This window comes from Paramisgurnus dabryanus, chromosome 2 (assembly GCF_030506205.2).
Source record: "Paramisgurnus dabryanus chromosome 2, PD_genome_1.1, whole genome shotgun sequence".
Taxonomy (NCBI): domain Eukaryota; kingdom Metazoa; phylum Chordata; class Actinopteri; order Cypriniformes; family Cobitidae; genus Paramisgurnus; species Paramisgurnus dabryanus.
Window position 1 is genome coordinate 42,162,972 of NC_133338.1, and position 12,161 is coordinate 42,175,132.

General features: G+C 37.8%; 2 protein-coding genes across 2 annotated transcripts; both read right to left on the minus strand.

Annotated features, from left to right (window-relative positions):
• Positions 1–2,389: 2,389 nt before the first annotated feature.
• On the minus strand, positions 2,390–6,016 carry LOC135778663 (lysosomal protective protein). The gene is made up of 11 exons (XM_065289100.2): positions 5,716–6,016; positions 5,174–5,285; positions 4,752–4,889; positions 4,514–4,675; positions 4,307–4,398; positions 4,129–4,213; positions 3,894–4,040; positions 3,671–3,807; positions 3,429–3,591; positions 3,262–3,351; positions 2,390–2,873 (listed from the first exon to the last, which is right to left on the minus strand). The coding sequence occupies exons 1-11, from the start codon at positions 5,883–5,885 to the stop codon at positions 2,790–2,792; spliced, it is 1,380 nt and encodes a 459-aa protein (XP_065145172.1). The 5' UTR covers positions 5,886–6,016; the 3' UTR covers positions 2,390–2,789.
• A 712-nt stretch (positions 6,017–6,728) lies between these two features.
• slc38a7 (solute carrier family 38 member 7) lies at positions 6,729–12,060 on the minus strand. The gene is made up of 12 exons (XM_065289098.1): positions 11,902–12,060; positions 10,739–11,226; positions 10,563–10,616; positions 9,649–9,793; positions 9,434–9,572; positions 9,198–9,296; positions 9,022–9,079; positions 8,810–8,924; positions 8,530–8,677; positions 8,201–8,400; positions 8,065–8,116; positions 6,729–7,969 (listed from the first exon to the last, which is right to left on the minus strand). The coding sequence occupies exons 2-12, from the start codon at positions 11,000–11,002 to the stop codon at positions 7,852–7,854; spliced, it is 1,392 nt and encodes a 463-aa protein (XP_065145170.1). The 5' UTR covers positions 11,003–11,226; positions 11,902–12,060; the 3' UTR covers positions 6,729–7,851.
• Between the last annotated feature and the right edge of the window lie 101 nt (positions 12,061–12,161).

Genomic DNA, 12,161 nt, shown 5'->3' on the forward strand with positions numbered 1-12,161 from the left:
CTAGCATGATTAGCATGAAGTTAGCATGATGCTAGCATGATTAGCATGAAGCTACCATGATGCTAGCATGATTAGCATGAAGCTACCATGATGCTAGCATGAAGCTAGCATGATTAGCATGAAGCTAGCATGATGCTAGCATGATTGGCATGATGCTAGCATGATTAGCATGAAGCTAGCATGATGCTAGCATGATTAGTATGTAGCTAGCATGAAGCTAGCATGATGTTAGCATGATTAGCATGAAGCTAGCATGATGCTAGCATGATTAGCATGAAGCTAGCATGATTAGCATGTAGCTAGCATGATGCTAGCATGATTAGCATGTAGCTAGCATGAAGCTAGCATGATTAGCATGAAGCTAGCATGATGTTAGCATGAAGCTAGCATGATGCTAGCATGATTAGCATGAAGCTAGCATGATGCTAGCATGATTAGCATGAAGCTAGCATGATGCTAGCATGATTAGCATGTAGCTAGCATGAAGCTAGCATGATGCTAGCATGATTAGCATGAAGCTAGCATGATGCTAGCATGATTAGCATGAAGCTAGCATGATTAACATGAAGCTAGCATGAAGCTAGCATGATGCTAGCATGATTAGCATGAAGCTAGCATGCTTAGCATGAAGCTAGCATGATGTTAGCATGATTAGCATGTAGCTAGCATGAAGCTAGCATGAAGCTAGCATGATTAGCATGAAGCTAGCATGATTAGCATGAAGCTAGCATGATGCTAGCATGATTAGCATGAAGCTAGCATGATGCTAGCATGATTAGCATGAAACTAGCATGATTCTAGCATGATTAGCATGAAGCTAGCATGATGCTAGCATGATTAGCATGAAGCTAGCATGAAACTAGCAAGATTAGCATGAAGCTAGCATGAAGCTAGCACGAGGCTTGCATGATTAACATGAAGTTAGCATGAGAATAGCATGATTAGCATGAAGCTAGCATGATTTAACGTGAAGCTAGCATGATTAGCATGATGCTAGCATGATTAGCATTAAGCTAGCACTATTTAGCGTGCAGCTAACAAGATTTAACATGAAGTTAGCATGATTTAGCATGAAGTTAGCAAGATTTATTATGAAATTAGCATAAAGCTAGCATGAAACTAGCATGAAGCTAGTATGACTTAGCATGGAGCTAGCATGAAGCTAACATGACCCAAAGACCCAACCCCCATGTCTCTAAGATGTTCAGATCCAGAGATATAAGGCTTTGTTTATTATGTTGCTAGGGTGCTCAAATTGGTTGCTAGGGGCGTGGTTTAATACCTCAGTAGGAATCCTAAGAGACTGATTGGATGCCTGAGTAAAATGAGCCCACCCCTATGTCTCTATGACACTCTGGTGTAAAGATATCCATCTGGGCTTTTTATAATGGTAGTCTATGGGAGATGTTGCTAGGGTACCCAAAATTGTTGCTAGGGGCGTGGCTAAATAGCTTTGGGGCGATCCTAAGAGACTGATTGGATGACTGAGTAAAATGAGCCCACCCCCATGTCTCTACGACACTCTAAAGTAAAGATATTCCATCTGGGACGCTTTTATTCCCTTATATGGGCATGTTTCCTGCCCCATTATAAGTCAATGGGAAATTTTGGGGGCCTCTTACACCCCAGGGGTATAGCTTACACCCCATTGTGATGTATGTTCTTACAGAGCCTGTCAGCCACCTTAAATGTGGTAAGCCACAAGTTTCTACAAGTTTCTCACTCACAGCTATGACCCGTCAAAGTTTGTCTCAATGTTAAGTCAATGGAAATTTTGGGGTGTTCGAGACCCCCGTTTAGGAATTCGGAAGGTCCCATCAGTTAGAAAAGATATAGCACACTAAGTCAGACCAGTCTGAAGGTCTGTGGAAAATTTGGTGCATGTAGCTTGAAAGCCCTAGGACGAGTTAGTGTCAGAAATTTTGGGGTAGAATAATAAGATATAAGTTTAATAGCAATAACAATATATTGGCTTTTTCAAAGCCAACATAATAAGTTTAAAAGCAATAACAGTATGTTGGCTTTTTCAAAGCCAACATAATAAGATATAAGTTTAAAAGCAATAACAATATGTTGGCTTTTTCAAGCCAACATAATAACAATATATTGGCTTTTTCAAAGCCAACATAATAATAATAATATCCCTGAGGAATAGTAATAGTGATGCTTTGCATAAATGCAAGCACCACTAATAATAATAATAAGTTTAAGTGCAACAACAGTATGTTGGCTTTCTCAAGCCAACATAATAAGTTTAAGTGCAACAACAGTATGTTGGCTTTCTCAAGCCAACATAATAATAATAAGCTTAGATCGAAGAACAGTATGTTGGCTTTGTCAAGCCAACATAATAAAACATAAATACATGTTTGTTTAGAATTTTATTCCCCCCCCCCAAAAAACAGCAATTTTCTTGACAAAAGCCCCCCTACATAGTTTAAAGTGTGCGTAAGACATAATTTGCATATTTTGAACTAAATGCTATTTTTTACAAAGATTTATTGTATGTATGTATGTATGTATGTAAAACTGAGATTGTGAAAAAGAGATTGTGAACTTTGTCTGACAAGTGTAATTGTCTGAGATATTTCAGGAGTAAAACAAATTCTGATCAAAATCTCTGTTTTATGGTATTGGAAGCTTTTAAAACCACCCAGAGTGTTCAAAGGAAAGCTTTGTAAAAACACATACATCTACAGTCCCTGAGAAAATTCATTTTTCACACAGTCCCTTAAAAAAGCCATCCAGCTCAACATGTGAAAATCAAATGAGGTGCTTTAAGAAGAAAGTCAGTAAGGCTTATTAGACAGGAAACTCTCTAGCATGTGGAGAGATGGACCAGGAGCCCACTGAGGAACCATGTGGCCAGCACCCTGGAAAGATAGAGTTGTACGTTACTATCCATTTTATGCTTTTATGTCTGCTTTGACTAAAACATTTATGTGTAATATATAATAAGGGCTAATGAGAGTACATGTAATATAATATATAGAATACAACAGAAATCAGATACTTAGGCATTTATGTATCATTACTAATTGAATTACACTTAAAAAACAATTCACACTGATCCAACAGACTCCAAAAAGACGCGTCTGTTGTAGTCTGTTGGGTCAGTGTGAAACCCCTGTTGGATCAAAGTAAACGAGACTTTAGAATGTCGGGGTTTGTTGGAGTTGGTTGTTGTTGGACCAGTGAGATTGGCCTTAAAACATAGAAAAAGCAGGATCAGCTACATAGACCAACATTCCTGGCACAAACCTTGACTGTTAAAAAAGTGATGTTGCCAAATTGTTGATAGAATCCTGCAATCTGGTTATCATAAATCCAGCGCTGGTACTGTGTGGTTGCCTTGAGGGGGAACAAATCCAACATTAAACATAGAAATGTTGTGAAAACAGTTAAATAAATCCTGAAGTCACACGTACCTTCTGTCCAAGGTCTTCGACAAACCACTGATCTCCAAGGAAGTTGCAAGCCATATCAGTATCTCCATTATAGACCAAAGCTCGTAGCCCTAAGGCCAGCAGCTTTTCATAGACACCCTTGACAGTTTGGTAGATTGTGTTATACTTGCTACCCACATCATCACTGCATAAACAGAAAAACAATATTACACCAACAAGCACACAGTTTGAAATTGTAAATGTGGCGGTAGTTTAAAAAGTACCTGCAGATGTCCCAAGGTGGTAGCACATCGGGGATGTGCAGTGCCTTTCTCACATCTCCTCGGTTAAGCCAGTTCATCTGCGCTGTACTATTAATACACGGAGGCACCCCCATAAGATTTGGGTAAATTTTCACTAACTGAACACAGAAAAAAAGCACAATTTATCTTTTCACTCTCTAAAACACAATTATGTGGATGTCTGAGTAGAGGGATCAGGCCTCACCTGATTCGATTCCCAATGCTTCCTGAAGTTTTTAAACAGATGGTTCGTGGCGTGGGTCCTCTGAGATAAGACACCCCCAGCACAATCAAGATACAGCGCATATTCATTCAATCCAGAACTATACACTATATTAAATGCATGCGCTACCTGCAAAACACAACACTAGTTATTTAAACCATTTGTAACAATTTGTACAACAGTAGTGTGTGTTTGTACGTGAATCTATCTATGTTACCAAAGTAGAGCAAGATTCTTTAGAATTGTTGTAGAAGTTACAGACTCCATTTTGACAACAATTGTCATTCAGGTCCTTCCATAGTCTAAAAGCAAAACATTTATATATCCATCAACATTTAATGTTAGTACTGCAACACAACTGGTGGACAATAATAGAAATAATAGATTTTGCTTACTGTTCTCCAAATAGGCCATGATAGTAACTGAAGTAGATTAGCGATTGGTCATTTAGTGCAAAACTACTAATGCCATTTCCCACAGCAAAGCCCTACAACAGAAGCCAAACAAAACAATAAAATCATTAAAACAATTATACTAGATAAAACCACTAAAACAATTAATTAAGCAATAACAATTAAAAAATATAGAATATTTCAATTTACCTTAAAGTTTACTTTAAGCTGACCACCCATAGCCACTCTCAGACTGAGCGTAGGTGCATAGATGCCTCCGTAACTCTCACCGAAAATGAAAAACTCATTCTGGGTGAAATTTGGAAACTTTGTGAAAAAGCTCTGCAAAGCCAGGTAGTTGTTATCTGCCACCTAAAGACAAAATACATGTTTAATCATTCAGACATTTATTTTTCCAGACACCTGTATATGAATGTGTACAATTTACCTCGTCATCATTGGTTGCATATTTCTGGTCATCCGAATAGGAATAACCTACTCCAGCAGGTGACTCAATGTACAGAACATTGGCAATTTTATTCCAGCTGAATTCGTTTTCATAAAGGCTAGCTCCATTATCATTGACCTAGGAGATAAAAAAAACACATGCAAGTCACATGGTTTAGAAGGTTATTGCTTGATAAAGTAAGGAAAAGCTATTTATTGCTCATAGTCCCATAAACACCTTTCTCCTTCCTAAACTATGCTGCTCTGTAGTACTTGATTTTTACTCGCTAACTTGTGGAACCTGTTGAACAATATATTTCAGTAGCAAAGGCAGTATTGATGGCAAACTGGGAGTTTTATAATACTAATACAACTTTAATAAATAACAAACTATCATTTCCTTACAACTTTGTATCAACCTACATGAAACGGGCCATTTTCTGACAGAAACCCATCCAAAGAGCTGCACCCCGGCCCTCCATTCAGCCACAGCACTACTGGATCTTTAATGGGGTCCCTCTGAGAGGTCACAAACCTGTAACATATAAACAGTTTATTTACACCTTTAATGCTTTAATTGTTTTACAACACACTCTTTTTATTTCTGAAGGGAAAACCTATACAAAACATAATACATAAACTTGAGTACAATGTTTGCTCAACATTATCCACTACTTTTTTAACTTTTTTGACATGGCATGATAGTATTACAATGGCTGTTTGGACAGTAGGATTAACACGTTATATATAAATATAATTACTGGACAATTGTACCACTGTACTTTTGAAAAGCCACGACCTGAAAATTAATGAACTGAATCTGAAAAGAGCCATTGCTTAAAATAAACAAACTTGTGCAACTGCAAATATAATTTCGCGTCCAGCTAGAACAACATAGTTCATCCAGATAAATTAAAGAGGAAACACCATTCATTAAACATATACAGACGAATTGTAAAACTCACCAATAATGCAAAAATTTGCCAGAACTGGCCTTCAGATATCCTGACCATTGGCGATAATTGGGTTTAAAAGACATGCCTGGTAGATCCAACACCTCATCGGGATCGTACATCCCGAAAACATCGTGCACAGACAAGGCAATAAGACAAAAGAAAAAACGCCAAGAAAACATTTTATAACCGTTTAGATACACTTAAACGGCCGCACTGGACCTGACGTCCACTGTGTTTGAGTTTCCCTTCCACTCACGGTCATATGACTTCAAACTTCATCAGGTGATACTGCAAAACCAAAGGCGTGTTCGATTTCATGGCATGCAGCGCTCTGCGTAGACCGATCGCCTCATGCCACCAAAGTACCGCGAGAGTACCGCTGTGGATGCAGCTACTGCGAAATCTGGTCGGATGAACGTAGTTTTCATCATATTTCTACCCCAAAACCCAACACTTCAGGGGATGAGCCAGAACTGGTGTTTTTAATTCTAATCCTCCTCCAAACCTAACCCCAACCCTCAACATCTCGCGAGATTTGGCCGTAGCTGTATCTCCTCTAGCCGTTGGCTATTTTCAGTAGTTCCGCATTAATTCACGTCTGTCAATCAACATCTTTTTTTTCGATTATCATACTACATTTATCTCCAATGACACCTCAAGTTATGTCTTTCTTTACTTAAGTTCCTGGGCTGGTGGATCAGCTAGTAAAGTAAAATATACAAGAAAACATAATACGACCTTAGTGAAGTTTAAACCTGACAACAAATATCATTTACAGTTACACTTTTAATTATATTTTTTGAAAGTACATTTTTTGTACCAAAAGAAGAGTTTTTGTGATGCAATAATCTATTTTTCTTTAGTAATTAGCTATTTTGCTATCAGATCTGTATTACTTTCCACACTTGAGATGAAATTTACACTAAGTTTGAAAACACAGTACCATCCAACATTGATGTATGAATGTAAATTTTGTTCCTGTGGCACAAAAGGCAAAGTTGTAATAGAAACATCTAATAGCAGTTAATGCCTAATTTTTTAATAGTTAATTTTTTGCTTGTTTATGAATTGCCCCTGTAGAGTCAAACAGTTTTAAGACAAAAAAAATCCAACAAATGTAACGGTTACATGAAAGTAGCTTTTTCATTGACTTTCATGGACTTTTCAAATCCCTGTAGTGATTGCACTGAAATAGTAAACAAACATACAATATTTCACATGATTTTGGAAAAGCCAGACATGCATCTGTGTTACTGGTTAAATCCACAAGGAAGGTTAAGAATTTACCTGGTATGTATGCACAATTACATACATAAAATTGCATACATTTCAAAAAGAATTGGTATTATAGTAGCATTCAACACACCAGTGTGAATTACAGTACACATATGAATTGTGTGGTAAATGACTAACAGGAATTTACTGAATAAAATATCATTTGTACAACAGTATTTTCCCAAAAGACAAATTGACAAAAATTAAATCGGTCAGTTGATTCAAGTCAGTTTTCTATCGTTTTTGTTACACCCAGTTCAAGTATCAATGGGTTTAAAAATGAGAGACTGTTGGTCCTCCTTTTTAACCATGCATCAGATAAAAAAAACATTCTTGAAAGCATTCTTAAACACACCTTCAATATCCGTCTTTTTGTATCTAAAGTGGTCTACAGACAATCAGTTTCTTAGTTTCACACATTTTAGAGAACGGCAGAATTACAGATTTGGCAGTGCAAGTCCTTCCTCAAGAGTAAACATAATATACATTAACCAAACCCATAATGTCAAGTTTTATAAAGCCCTCATAAAATTAGGTTCTTAAAAAAAACACAATTATAAAAATTGCCAAAAAAAGACTATATTTGGAAGATATTAGATTAAACAAAAAAGCAAGGATTTAGCACTATGCCAACATCAATCCAGATTCCAGAATGTAGATGTGTAGTGGTCTACCATTCACAGACAGCCCAAGCAAAAGGGTTTAATATCGCATGCTAGTGGGTGATCCACTACACTGAGAGGTATAGACTTCTGTGGGATTTTCCCAACTGGAGTGTACATTTTACAAACAGATGTCAAGGCTTTCATTTTGTCCACTTTGTCTCTATTGGTTAAAAGTCCAATGTCAAGGAGGTCACAGCAAGTCCTCCTATGAGCTGTTGGGATGATTGATGATATCTTTGTAGATTGCATTAGTGGTCGTCTGTCCAAAGATGAAAGCCCCAATCGTAACCATGAAAACTCCAAACGCCACCATACCATGCCAGCTATAAATGAATAATTAATTTGATTCAGTTTTGTCATCAACATTAAGCCAATGCTAAATATTGTAAATAGTTTAATAAGCAGCAAATGCATGTACCTGGCTGATCTCACATCATGCTCGGAAAGCTTTGCCTGTATCAAACACAACCCTATAGACAAAATAGACATATAGCTGTTGCTGTTTGCAAAATATTAATTATGTATGACTAAAGTAAAAGTTATTTTTACAATACCTGGAAAAACAAAGATGAAACATGCAGCCAAACCACCAATTAGTGAAATGACTCTTCCAATGTCAGGAATGAAGAGAGCAAGGATGAGTGTGAGACAAAACCAGATGAGCGTCTGCAGTATCCTTCTTCTTCGTTCCTTTGCCACATCGGTCTCCACCTGCTCTCCTTTAAAACGCAGCCATAGACCTTCCAGCACTGCCCTAAAGCACATAATCACTCGCTGGTACATGTGGCCTTGATCATGTCCTGATTTACATCCATTGAGTTCACAGATATACTGTATGAATGATACACATCACATCTATTTATTTATCATCAAAGTATGTTACCTTCCACAGAAGTGCAGGATTGGATAGGAGGTGACAACACAGATGATGATAAAGACTCGAGCAATAGCCACTGCAATGTCATTGGATGGATATGACATCAACACATCCTGACTTACAGTCGAACCGAACGACAGGAACCCGCAAACACCTGAGGAAAGGCACAAGCTGAAATCTTACACAACCAACTATAGCTTAAATAATGAATACAAATCTTTTATTATCAATTAGAGTATTTGAACAGATGCTATATAAACAGGGTGCAACAATGGGTCTCACAAACCTGTGCCTATATAAACAAAAAGGCAGATAATCATACTGGCGGTAACAACAGCCCACCAAGGCCGAATTTCTGGCTTCTTCATGCTGTTAAAAACAGGAACACTACTGACATGACACTATGAGAAAGAAAACAGGAGAAAATAGAATCAGTAACAGTTATTATTCTGGAGTGAGTTGCCATATTAAAAAAAAAATTATGATAAATTTACACACCTGGAAACCAAAGCAGATTGTAGGCATGGCATTAAACACATCAGTCCAAGATGCAGGCCTGCAAGACACCAACATTTTGTTATGATACAGCCTTAATAAGTAGCTAGATGAGAGAAACATGAAACTCGAATGGTCTGTATTTTGTAACTCTTAACCATTTCAAATGTTGTTCTGACCTGACTGGGATGAGTCCTGGAGAAACTTCTTTGTCAGGCCAGATGTATTTGATGATGATTATGATCGTCACATACCAGGTGCCAATAACACTCAAGGTGCTATAAGTACAAAATATGATTTGAAACTATTTGAATGGTCAAGATTATAAGCAACAATATGGAACAATCACAAAACAACACTGACATATCACTGCATTAGGCAAACAAAAAATAAAAGACTAGTAAAGGCTGTCTACCTGGCATATTTCTGGAAGCCAATCTCTTTTGGTATAGACAGAGGCAGAATGACTAGGATTGAGGTCAATGTGATGGTGAACTTACGATCTGTGTACCAGTGCGACACAGTCTCTGAATCATGACCCATAGCACCAAACACTGCGGAGATGATAATGTGAAATTATAAAACTACAATTTAAGACTTAGATGTTTGTGGAAATGTGCAGAAACTCACGCTTATCTAGCTGATCTCCAATGATGATAAGGAAAGCTATGCATGTGCCGAAGGTGTACACAGCAATGGCCAGCTCACAAATGACCCCTAGAACCTTCCCACACACAGCACGAATTACCTCCTGATACGTTGTTTCATTGCTCACCTGAAAAAAAACAAAACACGAGAAGTGTAAGTGTATCTATTGTATTGCTTGCTGTTAGAGAGCACTCATTATGTCAATTTTTACAGTATGCAAAATAAGTCTCAGGTGGGCCCAAAATGTGTACCCCACATACAATTTAATACAAAAAAGGCCAAAATGCCCCTATTTGGGTGGGAATAAAAACATGATTTTTTGTGTGTGTGTGTGTATCTTTAAATGCAAATGAGCAACAGCTCCTCACTCCCTTACCAAAAAGTTAAAATAGATGTCATTCCTGTGAATACAGTCTGAGACAATAGTGGGCCCCTCTCAACATACAATGTCATGAGATTTCTCCTACCTTATTGGTTGTTGTGGACACTGTTGCGTGTGTGGCGTATTTATTATTTTAAATATGTGACACTGAAATCTTCTTTTAGCAGGGCAAGTGAAAACCTGAACCACGGGTCGACCGGGCCAGTATAAAAAAATATTTTTCGTTGAGCCCTGAATAGTATCTCACTATTGCATAACTCGCTGAGGGCAAAAACGATGGTAATGCAGAACTGTCAGTCAGTGGCTATGGGTGGGGCTTTATCAGTGTGACATCACAGTAACAAGAGAATCAAAACGATGTGTTCAATGAGACTGCTTTGATTTAATGGGAATTTAAAAAGATGAAGTGGGTGTTTTTATTGTAGGGTGGTTGTGTCCAAACACTGTGTAAAAGTGGATTTTGCTAAATAGGTGCCCTTTAAAAAGACAGATGTGAGTCTGACATGTTGCTCACCTGAGAACAATAAGCCAAGATAACTAGCCCGCTGATGATGAACAGCATCATGCACTGCAAATAAATATAATTCAACACTCAGGTCCATGTAGTAATATATTAAATCACAATTTTCTTAAATAACATTCATACACTGTACGAATGATATATTTACAGTCTTTTTAAGCCTATCTTACCATTTGCAGGACAACTCCAGCAGTTATCCCTCCGGCCATATTGAATGCAGCAGGAAAATTGAGAAGTCCAGCTCCCAGAGCAGCATTCACCACGATGAAAACAGCCCCAAGTGATGTTGTCCCTCCTCTTCTGTCATCTGATTGGTTAGGTGGTTGTACAGAGTCCACGCTGGGGCTCTGGAGAAGCCACGCCCTTTCACCAGCATCTTCACTGAAGCCCCAATCTCCTGCTTCACTGTTAATTGTTCTGTCTGCTATTGACATGATGCTTGCTTTTCTCACACTCTCAAAATATTATAAAGGGCACCATAGGGTAAATAACACTGCTTGCAGTCTGTTAGAGAGCCACTCAGGATATTTTGCTGTTAAGGCAAAGCAATGCCATCTAACCAAACCTTGTATTGTCACACAAACACAGTCCTAAATAGGTCTGGATTAAAACTTAAAGGCACAGACAGGATATGTTGCTTTGTGATGATCAATGTTACCTGCGAACAAGGAGAAAAGCATAAGTTAATGAGACATACAATACACAAATAAAATGGCATTATACCTCAATGAGTTAAGTCCCGTGTGAATCACGGGATCTGTCATATTTTATGTCACTTTTCAGTTGAACGTGATGAAGTAAGCAGAAATCTCAGACAAGCCACGAGGAAATGAAATTTGCTGTTAACAAGAGAAAACAATGCCGCCCTGTCTGGATCTTCAGAGCAAAGCTAAGCAACAATGATCAAAAGCAAATCAATAGCATATCGATTATCGTCACGTGAAAAATTTAACCGAGATTAACTAGGGCCACTAAGAATACAGTACTATATTATGCTTATGCCAATTCCTGCCTGGAAATAAGGTTTTTAAAAAATACGATATGCTATATTCTATATTCTCAATCAACTTATGAATGGACTGAAAATATCTTGCCAAAGCTAGGCAATGACCGACGAAATAAGATTTATTTTAATTAAATGTCTTTTATATTGACCACAACACAGGACAATTCATCAACACGGTGAGCTCGGCATTTATAAATCTATACAAACCCCCAAAAAGGCCAAATATACAAAGCTTAAACACTTAACGTTACATGCCTCGGTTTTGTGGTAAATAAAAGCCCAGCATTGTAAAGGGCCAATATAATGTTATAAAGCGAAATGACCCACCTTTCTTTCGCCGATCCCACATCGTTATAAATCTATTTTTTGTGTTTCTCAGTTATATAACGTTACGCACACCAAGATATCAATACTGTCTCCCACTCAGACATCATACTGCTAATAAGTGCTGATACACAGAGCAGCCAGCAAGAAATCATGTGATGTGATTCTGACGTCATGAAATGACAGCAAGATGGGAAATGTAGTCAGCAGCACTGATCAAGGTCAAGGGTGGGCAATCACAGTCCTTTCTAAAAAAAAAAAAA